The sequence below is a fragment of the Schistocerca piceifrons genome, chromosome 1 (assembly GCF_021461385.2).
Source record: "Schistocerca piceifrons isolate TAMUIC-IGC-003096 chromosome 1, iqSchPice1.1, whole genome shotgun sequence".
Taxonomy (NCBI): Eukaryota; Metazoa; Arthropoda; class Insecta; order Orthoptera; family Acrididae; genus Schistocerca; species Schistocerca piceifrons.
Window position 1 is genome coordinate 944789506 of NC_060138.1, and position 17873 is coordinate 944807378.

The window sequence follows — 17873 nt, forward strand, 5'->3', positions numbered from 1 at the left end:
CCTAAGGTTAGTTAAGTTTAAGTAGTTTTAAGTCTACGGGACTGATGGCCTCAGATGTTAAGTCCCATAGTGCTCAGAGCCATTTGAACAGATCCGTCGAACACAACGTCTTCATTCAATGTAAGAATGATAATCAACAGTTCTACGCTCTTATTCCTCCCTGTAAAGCGGGAAGATTAAGAATCTCACTCATACTTAGGAGATGTGGGTTTCAGACGCTAACCTCACCGTCTAAATCTAACCTGCTGTAAACTATTCCCTCTTCACCGAATCAATATACCATGAAGGATAGCTTGAAAAGTCATGGGCTATTTTATGTCGCGGTCTTTATCTTATTTGTGTCTCTTTCTCTTAACATCTAGGCAACAATAAACCTTAATAGCTAGAACCATAGGATCCCACCTCTACTTTCCTTGCTGGTTACATCATTGTAGAGCAAATTCTTCCTTCAGCAGGCTTCGAATTTTATAATACACTCATTTTCAGAAAAAAAAAACAGAACACTTTGAACGACTAGAGAACGTTCGTATTCACAGGACATACACATTGTTCTGCAAGAATGACTAGCATCTGGACCATGCCTCTCCGCGGGTTCAGGTTCAACACTGATATCGTGGCGCATCGCTACTTACCGGTAAAATGCGCCTGCGGCTCTCGTTGTCGCTACAAGCAGAAGGTAATGGATCGGTGTGACTTGATCAGACGTGCAGGATGCCTCTTAGACGTGTGCGCGAACCGTACCGTAAATCATTGAGTTTGAAAGAAGGCGGATTATTAGTATCAGAAAATGTGGTGATTAATCCGGGAAATGGCTGCTCGTGTGGGGCGTGTGCACAGTGGTACACGGAAGGCCGTAGAACACGACGAGATGGGTCAGGACGCACCGTTCAGACCAACCCCCGAGATAAGCGTCACCTCATCCGAAAGGACAGATCCGTGTCCTTCTCGGCTCTGGCACAACAGTCGAACACATAATACACTGTCAGGGGTATGGGTTACGTACCCGTCGTCCACTTCTCTGCCTACCCTCGGCGATTGTGCAGACGCATGCTAGACGCCAGCGGTGTATGGAACGATGTGACTGGGGTCAGGATTGAGGTTCTGCTTGTTTGAAAATGGTGGCCGCAGCTTGGTTCGCCTCAGACAGGGGGAGCGGCATCACAGTGACTCCGTTCACACACGACTCATAGCGCCAAATGAAGGCCTTATGGTTTGGGGTACGACAGTTGGTGCGTGTGCAGAATACTGTGAGAAGTGTGTCCTACGTGAATGACATCCTGCGACCTATAGTCATACCTTTTCTGCACAGCACCAAAGATCCTACTTTTAAGCAAGACAATGCACGACTACATGGTACTGCACGAACGTGTGCTTTCTTGGTGTCACAGGATGTCAGCCTTTCTCCTGACCCGCCAGAGACTCGTCGCAGTCGAAAATGTGTGGGATACGGTGAAACGGGTGCAGCGCTGTGACCCAATGCCAACAACTACTGATTAACTATGGAACCAGGTGAAAGCAGGAAGGATAGATCTAACACAGGAACCCATATGGGCCTTATGGGCATCAGTGCCATCACGCATGAAACAAGTTGTCATGGTTCATGACGGACTCTGTGCCTACTAGGCAACAGGACACGTGCTGAACCAAGGTGACTTAAATGCTAATAATTCCTGCAGCAGATACTACTGTACATATCCTGTGAATTTGGAAGCCCTATCTCTAGTAGTTAAAGGTGTTTTGTTTTTTCTGAACATGAGTGTGTATCACTGCATACCCCAAAGGTGTGTTACCTCAGGTGGAATGAAGACCTAATTTAGATGTGACAGGAGATACGTATAACGTTGCAACATGATGTCATCTCTGGAATGATTTCAGGTAAGCTTATTAAACTAAACTGACATAAGTTACAAGCGAATTGGTATGTTTTACACACTCTAGGGAAAAAAAAACAAAACAGTACGCCCTTTTAAAGGTTTCCCATCAGCTCAAGATTTATTGATGCAAGAGTACATATGGAGTATATGAAATGATTACATTTACAGATTAATAGCATAAATACCAGGTATCGTCCCATGCTGAAACACCCGTATTAGTACGTGGTGTAGCCTCCACTGGTGGTAACGCAAGCACTGATTCTGGGTTCCAGTCGATCATACAGATGGCGAATTTTGTCCTGAGATACGTTATGCCACATCTGCTCGACCTGTTCACATAATTCTGTATGGGTTGTTGGCTGACGAATCGTATGAGTCACTTCGCGTCCCATCATAGCTCAAGCTTCCTCGATTGGAAACAAGTAGGACATGATACTGACCAGGGAAGTTACTGCACCTCTTGCAGAGCACATTGAGCGGCATTAACCTGCTGGAAGAACACGTCACCTTCCTTTTGCAAGAACGGTAAAAGAACGGGACTAACAACAATCTGCACGTACCGAGCGCTGATTAGCGTCCCCTCCAGACACGCCAAAAGTGAACGAGATTGTAGCTTGTTGCACCCCAGACCATAAGGTGTGAGGTGGAGCTAGTGTGTCTGAGACGAATGCAGTCTACGAGACAGCACTCACCAGATCTACATCGTATGCGCTAACGACCAGTACTTCCGCGCAGGCAGAATCTGCTTTCATCGCTGAAGACCATGGGACACCATTTCATCTTCCAAGTGATCCTCTGACGGCAGCAGTCGAGCCATGCCCTCGATGCTGTTGCGTGAATGGAAGAGGGCTAGAGGTGTGCGTGCACGTAGTCCCCCTCCTAATAACCGGTTCGTAACAGTTCGTTTTGACACGTCTGCGCTCACAAGTCCTCTTATATGAAAAGTGGTAACTGTGGCTCCCCTCGCAACACGATGATTATGGCGGACGTATGTGCTGTGTGAACGTTCGGGACCTCGTCTATGGTTGTGAGACTCTCCAAGTGACTACAGATACCAGCGTCGTTGCATAACTGACGCAGTACGTCCAACCTGTCTGGTAATGCTTTGAAATGACCATCCCACCTTCGGTAGACCACAATTGGACCATTTTAAAACCCGCCCAGTTGGCTGTAGGAAGCACGAGTGCGTCTCCGTAGCATGGTTGCATGCTTGCTTCACACGTTTACACCACACTGAGCCTTCTGGCTGTGAGCACTCCCTATTAAAGGGTAGACTCAGATGGCGCTCTGGTAGCTATGCCACTAAGCTGTCTGATGGCGGACAACGTTGAAACTATTATCAGTGCGTCAACTGTCCCCGGGGTGGCATAAGCCGTCCGTCATCGGATCCAAATCGACGTCGTCTTTTCAGGTGCCCTACATTTTTCCGCAGTGTATTTATGATAATAAAGACGTACCGGTACTACAGATGCTTATTATACACTCCTGGAAATTGAAATAAGAACACCGTGAATTCATTGTCCCAGGAAGGGGAAACTTTATTGACACATTCCTGGGGTCAGATACATCACATGATCACACTGACAGAACCACAGGCACATAGACACAGGCAACAGAGCATGCACAATGTCGGCACTAGTACAGTGTATATCCACCTTTCGCAGCAATGCAGGCTGCTATTCTCCCATGGAGACGATCGTAGAGATGCTGGATGTAGTCCTGTGGAACGGCTTGCCATTCCATTTCCACCTGGCGCCTCAGTTGGACCAGCGTTCGTGCTGGACGTGCAGACCGCGTGAGACGACGCTTCATCCAGTCCCAAACACGCTCAACGGGGGGCAGATCCGGAGATCTTTCTGGCCAGGGTAGTTGACTTACACCTTCTAGAGCACGTTGGGTGGCACGGGATACATGCGGACGTGCATTGTCCTGTTGGAACAGCAAGTTCCCTTGCCGGTCTAGGAATGGTAGAACGATGGGTTCGATGACGGTTTGGATGTACCGTGCACTATTCAGTGTCCCCTCGACGATCACCAGTGGTGTACGGCCAGTGTAGGAGATCGCTCCCCACACCATGATGCCGGGTGTTGGCCCTGTGTGCCTCGGTCGTATGCAGTCCTGATTTGTGGCGCTCACCTGCACGGCGCCAAACACGCATACGACCATCATTGGCACCAAGGCAGAAGCGACTCTCATCGCTGAAGACGACACGTCTCCATTCGTCCCTCTATTCACGCCTGTCGCGACACCACTGGAGGCGGGCTGCACGATGTTGGGGCGTGAGCGGAAGACGGCCTAACGGTGTGCGGGACCGTAGCCCAGCTTCATGGAGACGGTTGCGAATGGTCCTCGCCGATACCCCAGGAACAACAGTGTCCCTAATTTGCTGGGAAGTGGCGGTGCGGTCCCCTACGGCACTGCGTAGGATCCTACGGTCTTGGCGTGCATCCGTGCGTCGCTGCGGTCCGGTCCCAGGTCGACGGGCAGTTGCACCTTCCGCCGACCACTGGCGACAACATCGATGTACTGTGGAGACCTCACGCCCCACGTGTTGAGCAATTCGGTGGTACGTCCACCCGGCCTCCCGTATGCCCACTATACTCCCTCGCTCAAAGTCCGTCATCTGCACATACGGTTCACGTCCACGCTGTCGCGGCATGCTACCAGTGTTAAAGACTGCGATGGAGCTCCGTATGCCACGGCAAACTGGCTGACACTGACGGCGGCGGTGCACAAATGCTGCGCAGCTAGCGCCATTCGACGGCCAACACCGCGGTTCCTGGTGTGTCCGCTGTGCCGTGCGTGTGATCATTGCTTGTACAGCCCTCTCGCAGTGTCCGGAGCAAGTATGGTGGATCTGACACACCGGTGTCAATGTGTTCTTTTTTCCATTTCCAGGAGTGTAATTGCTCATGAGTTTGTGTTTAATTGAACTTGCTGAAGGACGTTAGCAGCGATATTTTGCTTTGAGGGCGGTTTGCGTGTACTGGGCGATATCAGACGCTTCGGTAATCTAGATTGGACCAGAATATTTCAGTATAAATATTCAGCACCACTGATATTTCTGAACCTTACTTTAAATTAAACTGACGGTTGCCGTTATTGTTTTAATAACAGACTCGTCACATTTCACTCTCTTCTGGCGCTCTTCATAACGTGATGTTTGGAGTATAAGCTTTATCATGCCTAACCCAAATGCAGAATTATACAGGTTACGTCACCTGCGTTAATGGAAATGTCTGTCAAATGTAATAACCCGCAGTTATCTTCCATCCGTTCAGTGCTGTCCATAAACAGTAGCACATACGAGTTATCTTCTACGATTTCAGAGAGATATTTCACATAAATCTTACCAGATGACGTAAGTCTTGCGGTAGCCTTTTCATCCCTTCATATCAAGGCTCTATAGTCGACATAATTGCATTTTTTAATGTATCATTATTCTGCTACTTGTAACCAGTAATTGCTGGATTCTTCTAACTGATTGAAATTCAACTTCTCCTTCGGCCATTAAGATTTTATGATTGCCCTAAGTCGGTTAAGGCGAATTCTGTTTTTTTGTGGAAACGACACGCTTATGTCTTCGCCATTGTCGTCCTGTCGGAGCTTGTGGTCCGTTTCTAATGACCTCTTAGCTGACGGGATGACGAACATTGTTCTCGTTTCCTTTTTATGATGGTATGTGAAACGAAAGCGAGCATAGCAACATATGGCAGAGGAACTTGTACAGTCGCTAAGTACTTAAGTTGTACCACACAACACCAGATCAACCAGTGAATGTATGATTCAAAGATGATTCCGACAGCCCTGTAAAATAGCAGAAGCTGTCGTACTAAAACAGAGACAAGATAAAAATGCAAGCTTCCTCATACCGTAACGGGCTATCTGCCGAATTACGAATGTGGTGTGATACTGGAAGTATTACTCACAAGTTCATTAAAAGGAGGTGGAGTACTGACAGAACGAAATGGTGCCTTGTTTCATTCCAGAAAAGGGGAATTTTACAGAGATCGAAATTAAACACCCGATGAAACATATTGTGTGATACGATCGCAAACTTTGTGGTGGTTGCAATATAAGACGCTTTTGGGAAAAAAAGCAGACGAGAAATTAAGTTATTCCCTTTCTCATGAAACGTGGGTGGGTGTTCTCTGGTTAGTGTGTCGGGGTGGTCAAAAGCAGCGCGTTGCCAGTAGAAGCCTTTATTTATTACCCCAAGAATGTACACTGGATTCTTCTGTTTACGTCAGGCGGGCACTGGGTGGTAGACATGCTGATGCTGCTGATGATAATGATGGTGATAGGTATGCGTAGGCGCACGACATCGCGGACTTTATTGATCATACTAAACTTTTATGACGTGACTATGGGAAATGTTGCAGAATTATTAAAACCTGAACTGCAAATAGAAACAAAAAAAATGCCCTAAACACACACACATACACACACACACACACACACACACACACACACAGATATAATATATGAGGCAACAACTCCGCAACGCATTATAATCTGAGGCCAGAGTCCAACACATTCCACAAAATCTTAAAAGTTCGGCTCGTCAACAGATAAAATACAGGACAGCTTGTGCCCTCACAATACAAAAAGCGTTAAAACGTGGAGTGCAATGATTTGCATGTGTGAAGAGGAAGGCATGCGTTAGTGTACGATGCCCAGTTTGTAGGCGGGTGAGGGCCACTTCATACTGCATGAGTGACAGGCATGGTGAACGCCTCGGCCGGATAGTTGGCTTCACCAGCAACAACTTATTGTCCCTCAGTGACAGCTACTCCTCTTCCACAACTCCATAGGTCTCCGACGTATCAGAGAAACGAAACCCTACAGGGAAAGGCACATTTTGTCTTGGTATGGTCCCTGCAGGCGGCTTGACTTGCTTGTTTATTCCCCAAAATTCCCACATCTCCCGGTACTCAACAGGACGATACCTGCTTCAGCCCTCTGGTGAAAGAAGTACAGTTAGAAATTTGTTCGCCAGAGAATTTTCCCTGCAGAGTACATATTCTGCGATGCTTGCAGGCCGTTAAGGGAGTTGGAGCAGATGAAGAACTGTTTGCCCTGCAGACTCTTTATCTATTCCACTGCCTAATGAATCGTACAGAACTCTGATGAATGCAGTACATTCACAGTGAAGGCGAATTCTGAAGGCATAGTTGGTGAAGACTACTGAAGAGCCAGTTGAGACCCCTTATTTGCATGTCAGTGCACACAACTTCAGAACTGTGATGCCTGTCTAAAACTTTTAATTCAAAGACTGAAACCTTAACTCTGGAGCGCAATTCTTTTCATAATTCATCAAGTATAAAATAGTTTCGGGGCCTCTGTAAGAGCCGAGATGGAGATTGCTTCAACTTTGGTTCAAACCTTTAAAATCAGTCACACTGATCTCTATAAGGCAATCCATTGTGCGAATCTCATGAGGTATCGTCACTCGTTTTCAATTATGACTAAGCCTTAGGCCTCAGTAGCCAGAAAATTCCATCGTGGTGCACCACATCCAACATTTTTAAGTAAGAGGGCCTTGCAGGACCACACCGTGGACCAATAATCAAGTTAAGATCGCATCAACGACTTCTGAAACAGGAACAGACACGTTCGGTCTGCTCCCCATGGATTGTGGCTAAGACATTTTAAAACACCACGTGCCTTAGGCGCTGTCTTTTCATGTCCTTAAGGTGGTAATCATGTGAGTTTCGCCAAGGACACAAAATTAGCTGAAACATCGTGTACTATAGTTCAATTCTTTTGTCTTGGGGGCTCGCGCATGCCCGCCCAGACGCGGGAGATTGCTGCGTTGCCAGTTGCAAACGACGCACGCGCCAATAGAAGCAGCGCCATAGTGTAGTGTAGTTCGCATACTTAAGTTTAGGGGGGAGCGCGCAGTTTATGAAGTAAAGCCAACACGGCCGCATTAACCATTTCGCTGCTACAGAGACGTGATCCCCGCATTCCGCGCAGTGCGCGATTTTGTCACTGCACTGCTCGCCTGTGCAGACACATCGTGTTCCGACTGCTTTGTCAGTCTTATGATTCGATTCCACAAAAACTATTTGGCCCAAAAATTCGATGTTCAACGCAGTTAATATGCAGCATTAAATATAGTATACCATTGCACGAAATTTTGAAGAGTTTGTAGAGGTAAAAGTCCATAGAGCATACTTTCCGTATGGTCGATTTTAGTTTTCACAATGTTCAGAATGAAATGTGGACAAGATACCTAAATTTCATATAAAATTTACTCTATAACAATATCTCATTTAAGTACCACATAGGTGTCGCATGTAATATTGAGAAATATTCCGTCTTTCGCGACTGTAACAAAAGTTTTATTTGCACTGAGCACGTTTGGCTTTATTTTAAATAAAGAGACAAAGCACTAGAAATTTCAAAAAAATGGCATTCAAACGAATATAATTCGTGAAGTAACGCACTTCGATATTGTTTTTAAATAATGAAAATATTACGCTCCACACAAGGTTTGAACTCACAATCTTTCATGTAGGAGCCTATCACCTTAACCGTTACGCATCGTAACTTTTTTTTAATCTTTTTTTCCTTTATTAAAACAACCATATATCTACATGAGCACAAAACAAAATATTGAAGTGCTGGAACTGATTCAACACAAATTGTATCCTACAATAGACTGAAGAACACATTTCAATATAGTGCCATTTGTAAGCTTACAAAATATAACATAAATAGTAAACTGACAATAGCCTCTTCAGTCCAGACAGAGACATAGATCCGAAACGCAAACATATATATAATTGATTGTCTTAACTGGAATGACAGTTCTGTCATTTGATTCATAACCGTCCAAACTCAAAGTCATTTGGAGCACACAAACGGATAACAAGAGATGCACAGGAACATAAATTAATGAAAAAGTCATAATGAAGTTAATTACACCATTGAGAAGTCGGGAGTAGTCCTAGGAACTGGTATAACCCCTTACTCGTTGCGTATTTTGTTCGCTACATAGTCTTGCATGTGATTTGTGTCCTTACCGGCATCGAGAATTACCCTACGCCTTGTTTTTCAAAAATTATGTCTAACATGTTAGCAAACATCTTCCTGAAATTTGGGTAACGTTTCATCTTCCAGCGTGCCGTTCTCATGTAAGCCTCGAAACTAATGAGATTATCTTCACTATTGTAAATGATGATGATATATGTCACAAACTGTCCTAACATTGACATCACGGTGTTGTTCTTGGTAGCGGGAAAATGTTTCGCTTCTGACCAGAGCAGGATGTCGGTGCAGTGGCTGGCTGGGCTGCTGCGGGTAATCAGGCCCAGCCTCTGCTGCACCCATTTCCAGTTAATGAGATGACCGCCACAAGTGAAGCGATGGCGTAAGGTGTCGACCAGGCCACAGCGGACGCATTTATCACTGTCACTTAAACCGATTCTATGCAACCTTTCATTATTGGGTATAACATCGTTTACCACTTTATACCATGTGGACGCCACTTCAGCAGTGTGGTCGGTTAAACGTATGTTGTCCCAAACTGCCTTCCAATGAACACCCGGGTATTTAAGTTCAATGGGATTCCGGACTATTGGAGATGTCCATCTTTTTAATAAAAGGTGCGTCGTCGGTAAATCCTGCGTGAAATAATGTCCATCAATATAGCTCACTTCAAGAAAAAACTGCTTGACATGTCGTAGTTTGTAATGTATTTTACCTACATCAATGGGTGGATGCGTATCGGTGGGTTCGGAAGAGCCAACTGGTTACGCTGAGAGGTTCCTTGTCCAACAAATGAGTGATTCGTTTAATATATAACGCGGTACACTTTCGGTTAATGTCAGGCATGTTTAGTCCGCCGGCCTGTCTGGAAGACGTCAGCGTGGTGTATTTCACTTTTAACAGATGCCCTTGCCAGATAAATCTATTAGAGAGTTTCATCACGTGTTTGGCCTGCATCTTGGGGACTGGAAATAGTTGGGCCATATAGTACGCTTTACTGAATATATAACTACTGAGGAGTCGTATGCGTTGGAGAATGTTAACGGACCGCCAATTGTTTTCATAGATGGCACCTTGCATTTTATTGGTGACCTGCTTCCAATTTTTTGCATTCATTTTTAGCGAGCATTTGTCGATAATCATCCCCAGAGTGGTGTGGTTTTCGACACGCTTCGCCCAAGGTATAATAACTGCGTCGAATCCTCGAATGTCGACAAAGGTGCATTTATGGGCGTTGATTTTAGCACCAGAAGCACGACAGTACTCGTCTACCGCGGTCTTGAGGGTTGATACGTCTCCGTCGTTGCGCAATAACACTCCGACGTCGTCGGCGTAAGCACGAACCACGAAGTACGTCCCGGCGATCGAAAGGCCTGCAAGTTTGTCATGAATAGAGCGTAAGAGCGGCTCGAGCGATAAAACAAATAACATCATGGAGAGAGTGCTCCCCTGCGGCACTCCTCTTTGGACCTCGATGGGTTGAGTAAGCTGTCCATTTACGCTGATTCTGGTTGTAATGCCCGTGACGAAATGTTGCACGACCTTTATAACCCGTTGCTCAAAACCACACCGCTGCAGTAGCTGTAGGAGGTACTCGTGGCGGACGCGATCAAAAGCCTTGCAAAAGTCGATAAACAGCAATGCGAGATTCACGTTAGTGACTGACGCTATGGCTATTACATCGCTATATTCCGAAAGGGGCGTCATAATTGTGCGACCAGGGATGCATGATTGATGGTTGTGAATCACTTGCTTCATTAACGGAGACAATCTGCTGTTGAGTGCTCTGGCGATGGTTTTGTAATCAAAATTGAGTAAAGTAATAGGTTGTAAGTTATCTAAGGTTTTTCGGTGTTTGCTTTTTGGCGTCAATACAATTCGGCCTTCCTTCATTTCGGCCGGAACGTCACTCCCTCGCATCACTTCATTGAGAACATCTGTAAATGTGTCTCCGATTATGGGCCAGAAGCGCACATAAAATTCCCGTGGCAAACCATCAGGGCCAGGGGATTTATCTAATGGCGAGCCAGAAATCAGTTCAAGGACTTCGTCTGGAACAAAATCGTGTACGACCGCCAAGTTGTCCGCAGGCGTGACTACGGTGGGCAGAGCACTCACGATATCGCCGCCGTCATCACCATATGTATCGCATTGTGAGTACAGATCCGTGAAGTACCGGTAAACTGCAGTAAGAATATCACTCTGTCGGGTCAAACGGAGTGCATCATCTGTGTCCAGCTCCCCGATAAAAGCTCGCTTGCGATGGGCACGATGTTTTATGAGGTGATACAGCGATGCAAGTTCGTCCTCTTGAAGCGATTTTGCTTTAGATCTGATCTTCAGTCCTTCAAGCTGCGTTCGCTTTATGCCTATAAGCTTCGCCTTTATTTGTTTGATGGTCGTCAGCTGTGTGTTGGTTGGTGTCGACGTCGCATACAACTCTCGCAGAACTGTTTGGTAAAAATCAATCGTGCGTTTGACATCTTGCGCCCGTTGCCAACTTTAGTTTCTTAAAGATAATCGCATTTTCCGTTTGACCACAGCATTCCACCAGGCTATCTTGCTCGGATATCTGCAGCATTGCTTGAGACAATCCGCCCATGTCGTGGAGATGACATCTTGTAGCAAGGCATCGGCGAGAATAGAAACATTTAGGCTCCACGGAATCCTATGCCATTTAGTATGCTGTTTGTCTAGATTTATTGTGACACAGAGGGCGCAGTGGTCGGAGAAGCTAGCCGGAATGACATCGGCGTGCAGAACATGTTGGCAAATGTTCTCAGAGATGTACAAACGGTCTAGACGGCTACATGCGGTGGTGGTCAGGTACGTGTACTTTACCAGGGTAGGAAATTTTAGTTCCCACGCATCCTTCAGCTGCAGGTGACGCACCAGATCATGTAGTTCCATACAGTAATTAAAGTTTGGCGATTGGTCTTTCCTGTGGATCACGCAGTTGAAATCACCACTAATTATCAACTGGGTTGGGTTGCGGCGTAGCAAGTATATGATGTCTTGTTTAAAGAAGTTAGCTCTTTCTGATTTTAAGGTCGTTCCAGATGGAGCATAGATATTGACGAGGGTGACGTCAAAAATTTGGCAAGCTATGCCTCTACCGGAGTCCAACATTTCGATATTGCTCACTAGGATTGCGTCTCGTGATAGAATGGCCGTACCTGTACCACCGTCCGCCACGGTGTTTACGATTGTTGCAAATCCTGATACATGAAAACTTAGGAAAGACACTTCCTGCAACAGAACTATATCAGCTTCGGACTCATAGATAAACTGCCGTATCACTGCTAATTTTAAATCTGTCCTAACTCTATTAATGTTCAGGGACAAAAACGTATAAGCTTGACTCATGATCGTCCGAGACTTGTGGGTGATGGGAAGCGTAGGAAGCCCAGTCCATCTCACCGTCGGACTTCGAACCTACATCCGCAGGTTTTGTGCCAGTTTTTGCGCTGACTTTACTTTTTGAGTTACTTCCAGCCACGGAGTCCTTTGGTTTAACTTTATCTTGCCGTCGCAAAGGCGTCCGAAGTGTCATTGAAGACGGCGGAGTCGGCGAGTCATGGCTGTAAGCAGTATGTGAAAGTCTTTGCTTTGGAACGGGTGACGGCAAGTCCGAAGACGCGGCTTCAGTAGGCTCACTGTGTTTGGGGCCGCACTGGCTGTTTGTATACAGCTGTCCGGGTCCTCGTGTTGTTTGGAAGCAGTTTCGAGGTGGCGGCTGTTTATGTTATGCTCTACACCGCGTGCTTCATCCGCCCTGTTTACGAGTTGCAGTTGACTGCCTGCCGCCTCTTGTGTGTTGGCCACCTGCGGCGGACCGGCAAGCGGCATCGGAACGGATTGCTGTAAACACTGGGCTGCAGTCGCATTGACAGTTTCTGCGTCGGGCGGTTGAATGGGAATTTGGCGGGTCGTAACTGAGCCATCCGACACATGCGTGTCCTGCGTGGAGGCCCGTGGCTCCGCGTCATCTGTTTGATTTTTTACTACTTGTTCGTCGGAACCACTACCGTCACTTATAGTACGTCGTCGTTTGTTACCGACAGATAATGCAACACCGGTGGCTAAGGGGTGACCGGCCACGGGTTTTTGAGGCAAGGGTGGGATGGTGCTGTTACCGAGATCGTTGTCCTCTGACACAGATGCACTCGGTTGGGAGTCAGTCACAGAAGGCGTCTGATGTTGAGTTAGGACATCAGCCAAGGTTAATCTCTGTCGTTGTTGCAGATTGTTTCGAAGTACGACAACTCGCCGTGGGCAATCCTCTCGTAAATGGCCACTCGTGTTACAGATAAAACAAGTGCCTACTTGCCCATCGTAAATGACATGAGCCTTATAACCACAAACCATTATATAGGATGGGATATTGACTTTAACGGCCATGTCAACTGAGCGAACCCCACTATAACATTGGAGTTTGTGACGGCTCGACCATTTTTCGTTTCTAATCTGTCGGATGTCACCGTATTTGGCGAGGACATCTCTAAGAAAACAATTCTCAACCTCAGGTGGCAAATTGAACACTCGCACTTGTTTATACTCAATGTCAGCGTTAGTTATTGAAACTGTACTCACCGACTGATCACGATGTCGGAACTCTGCTTTCCCACCAGTATTCACCAAAATTTTCTCCAGTTGTATCTGGTCTAAAAACTTCACAAAGAAACAGTATTCCGCCATGTCATAATATGCTGTGTGGACCTGATCGGACGTGATGCCAATAATATCTACTATCCAGTCATGGATTTCTAGAGAACTCGGTTGCACATTCCTGGAAGATTTCTCAAAAGCAAAACACAGGGTATTCTTACGTTGTACACTGGGAGCCATAACTGCACTATATGCGCAGTCGGGACCGCTGTGAGTAAATTTAGAAGCTTGTGTACGACGGTAGTGAAGAAGCACTGAGAATATCACAGGTCACAATCCAAGTATTATTATAAACACGGCTTGCGGCGCTACGACTACGCGGCAGTACCGACACGTCCGATCGCTGTCGCGCCCCAAGCGGAACTTAACTCGTCTGATTGCAGACCCCCATGAAGACTCTAACACGTCACGCAAAATACTGACAAACACTGGTGGTATGACTATGAATTACTCATGCTTCGTCGAAGTACAATAGGAAATAAACAATTACCGCTGTTCTTTATTGCGAAAAAGCGGTTCGTGAGATTGATACAAACACCTTTCCTTGCTGTCGCCTGAATTAGGAGTCTTATTGCTTGTTTGGTTTAATTAATTAATAGAATATGAAGCAATTGGTATAAAGAATGCTTTTTCCAAACTTTCTATAAAAGAAAGTCTCCTATCAAGACGTTGCTTTTGTTCAATTACTTTGTTTATGACTGAACGTTTCTAAAACTGAAGACACTCGTCCGTGCTCTGCACTGCAGTCTAGATCTGGCAACGTCGTTCTCTGTTCATTGGCTGACTGTGTTTTGTGACGTCAGATGCGCAGAACGAACCTAAACTCGGCCGCCAACATAAATGACGCGCACTTTAACAGCACGAGAAAAACCACCAACACCCTACCTCTTTTTAAAATAGACGGATATCCCTTCAGCATACTGAAATACCAGTTTCTGAATATGTCTATAACCTTTAAAATAACTCTGCTTACACCACATCGAAATACGTCATTCCACATTCGTCTGTTCAGGCGTTACATATGACATACATTCACTGAGGTGATAAAACTCATGGGATACCTCCTTAAACTGTGTCGGACCTCCTGTTGCCCGACGTAATGCAGCAGCGCGACGTGTAATGGACTCAACAAATCGCTGGAAATTCTCTGCAGAAATACTGAGCCTTGCTGCCTCCATAGCCGTCCGCAACTCTGAAAGTGTTGCCCATACATGATTTTGGCACGAAGGTGCCGCTTGGTTATGACCCATAAATATTCGATGGGATTCTTTTTGACGACTTGCTTTGTCAAATAATTTGCTCGATTTGTTCAGAATGTTCTTCAAACAAGTCGCGAACAATTGTGACTTTCCATCTTTGTTTGGACACACAAACGCCATTAATGGCTGAAAAATGTCTCCAAGTAACTGAACACACCTTTTTCAGTCAGTGATCATTTCAGATGGACCAGAGGACCCATTCCATTCCATGTAGACACATTCAACACCGTTGTGGAGCCACCACCAGATTGCACAATGCTTTGTTGACAATTTGGGTCCGTGGCTCCACTGGGTCTACACCACACTCGAACCCTACAATCAGTTCTTACCTACTGAAACTGGGACTCATCTGATGGGGCCACGGTTTCCCAGTCGTCTAGAGTCCAAAATATATGGTCAGGAGCCCAGCAGAGGCGCTGCAAGCGATGTGCTGTTAGGAAAAGCAATTGCGTCGGTGTTTGCTGCCTTAACCCATTAATGGCTGATTTCGTGTCACTGTCCTTCCGAATTCATTTGTTGCACCTCTCACATTGATTTTTGCGGTTATTTCATGAAGTGTTGCTTGTCTGTTAGCACTGACAACACTACGCAAACGCCGATGCTGTCGGTCGTTAAGTGAAAGTCGTCGCGTTGTCCGTGGAGAGGTGTAATGCCTGAAATTTAGTATTCCCGACGCGTTATTGGTACTGAGGATCTCGGAAAGTTGAATTCCCTAACTTTTACGAAATAGAATGTCCCATGTTTCTAGCTTTAAGTGTCATTCCGCGTTCAAAGTCTGTTAATTCCCATAAACTCGGAAATTTTTTCACTCGAATCACCAATGTACAAATGACAACTGCACCAATGCTTTGCTCTTTTATACTTTGTGTACACGATACTACCGCCATTTGTAAACGTAATTGTCACCATCCCATGCTTTTGTCATCTCAGTATATAATGAAGTGAGAAACGGCTCTGTCTAACATGCGAATTACAGTTGCTCCTAATAGAGACAATTGTGGGATGTAGTCGCAACCGTTACCGGCATAATGTTTCCAGAATACTGATGTGTCAGAACAAGTATCTGCAAGAGGTTGCGTAATTAGGAATGCAGGCATGCACTATACAGCAGAATACAGGGGCAAAACGCACGATTAGGCGTACCGCGTCATAAATGTGTCACTCAGTGGTACAGTATGTACGTGCACTTTTGAATGTCTACAAGGCATGGTGAGCCATTCACAGTCATGTGATCACGGTGTGAGAAAATTGCTCGTAAAAAGATTCTCTCTCACTGGGAACGGACAGGAGCTTTACACCTTGTCAGGGACAATCCTTTTCACATCCGACTGAGACTATTCCTGTATGTGAATACAGTCGCATCTCACCCAGTTCGCAAGCGAACACTACGAGAATGAAGTGTATTCAGTGGACTTCATTGAAGTGGGGAGGTGGGGGATAGATAGGTGGGGCGGGGGAGGACAGGGGGCGTTTTACGTCGCAAAAAGCCTTTGCTCACAACACCACATAAAGCTGTAGGTCTGCAACGGACCGAACAACGCAGAAGCCGGGCAGTGGCTGAATGGAAGCGTGTAGTGTTGTCGCTGTTTTGCTTCTTTTCAGATGATGAAAGGCGACGAGCACACTGGCAGCCGTGTGAAGCATTTAACCCGCAGAGTGGGGATGATGCAGCTCAGGTGGGAGATGGTTGTGTTGCTTTGGGCACGTATTTCGCACCATGACTTAAGCTCTCTTATTCATTTTGCTATTAACACGAACCTGGATATTTATTTCAACATTCTTGGTGACCACATGTTGCCCTTTCCTCTTTATCTCCATGACGAATAAGCCGTAGACACTGCATGGAGGCTTAATTAAATATGATGAAATTATTTTTAGTAGCTGTTATGTCCGATTACACTGTTTCGTAAACGGCTGGCCCTGACTAGTATTATTACGCTATCTGACTGCAAAGAACAACAACAAAGAATGAAATGAAAATTTTCATAAACACAGTTAATTAATTAAGTCCCCAGCAACTATAAAACCTACAAAACCCAAGCACAAATGTAACTGTTCTGTGTGTGGGAGTGTGACTCAACGTACACATCTGGCACGGTTCTTCTTCAACAAGACAAGAAATTTTAAATACCATTTATACAGAAGTAAATAAAGGAAATAAAAATACCATAATTACTCAAGAAAACCAGAATTACACTCTAATACAAGAACACAAGCCAGATGCTTTGTTGACTGAACCTGTCATGACACATTATTTAAAACATGGAAATAATGAAAAAACACGCAATATTTTACCTTCATATATATTGACGAAAAGCACTCTGATCGTTACAATATCTTCATTAGAATAACATCTGCTATCTCTCCCATCAAATAACTGGATAAAACATGGAACAAGCACAACATCTCGACAAGCCTTGCCCACTCGCACATCTCAACACGAACTGTCTTCTACGAGCTCTGCCCACGCACTGACTACCACGAGCTCTCGACAAGCACTGTGGAGGCGGCTTAATAATACTCTTTGGCGCAATCTCTGGCGCAGTGGCTCAGTGTAGCCACCTTTCAACACTACGAATAGTACTGTTTTGTTCACACGGCTCCGCTAATACGCTCTCATTGGTTAGCATTCAGGCAACTTACCGCACCTCGACTGCAGAGCGAAATCAAATCATCTTAATTCCATAGATTGTTTGGGTGTTTTGAACAGTGGGTAGAGCCTATCATCAGAGAAATTTGATCATTCTGTGGAATGAAATCAGCTTTGCGAGCTTCAGCTGGATGTAGCACACGTGGACAAATCTGTGGACTTTCTTCCTCGCCGAACTAAAGCATTTATCACGGCTATAAGAAGTGTTTATACGGTATTAGCGTGATGTCTTCTGGAGGTGATTTTTCCTAGTATGATTACATGTGCAATGGACTGATGTTACTAACTCTTTGAATTCTCACGCTATCCGTGTGCGAGCCGCTTTTATGATTAAGGAATATCTTATTTTCTAGTGTTTTTTACGGTTTCAGTTGTTGCGAGACGTATCCTACGTTGTGAAATTTGACCTAATTTTTTTCTAAAATG

General features: G+C 45.5%; 1 protein-coding gene across 1 annotated transcript in view; it reads left to right on the forward strand.

Moving 5' to 3' along the window:
• The first annotated feature begins 6144 nt into the window (after positions 1-6144).
• LOC124776747 (tropomyosin-1, isoforms 33/34-like) overlaps positions 6145-17873 on the forward strand; it is a 128637-nt gene continuing 116908 nt past the window's right edge. The window contains exon 1 of the mRNA XM_047251875.1: positions 6145-6178. Within this exon, the coding sequence (XP_047107831.1) occupies positions 6145-6178 (34 nt within the window). The remainder of the gene's footprint in view (positions 6179-17873) is intronic.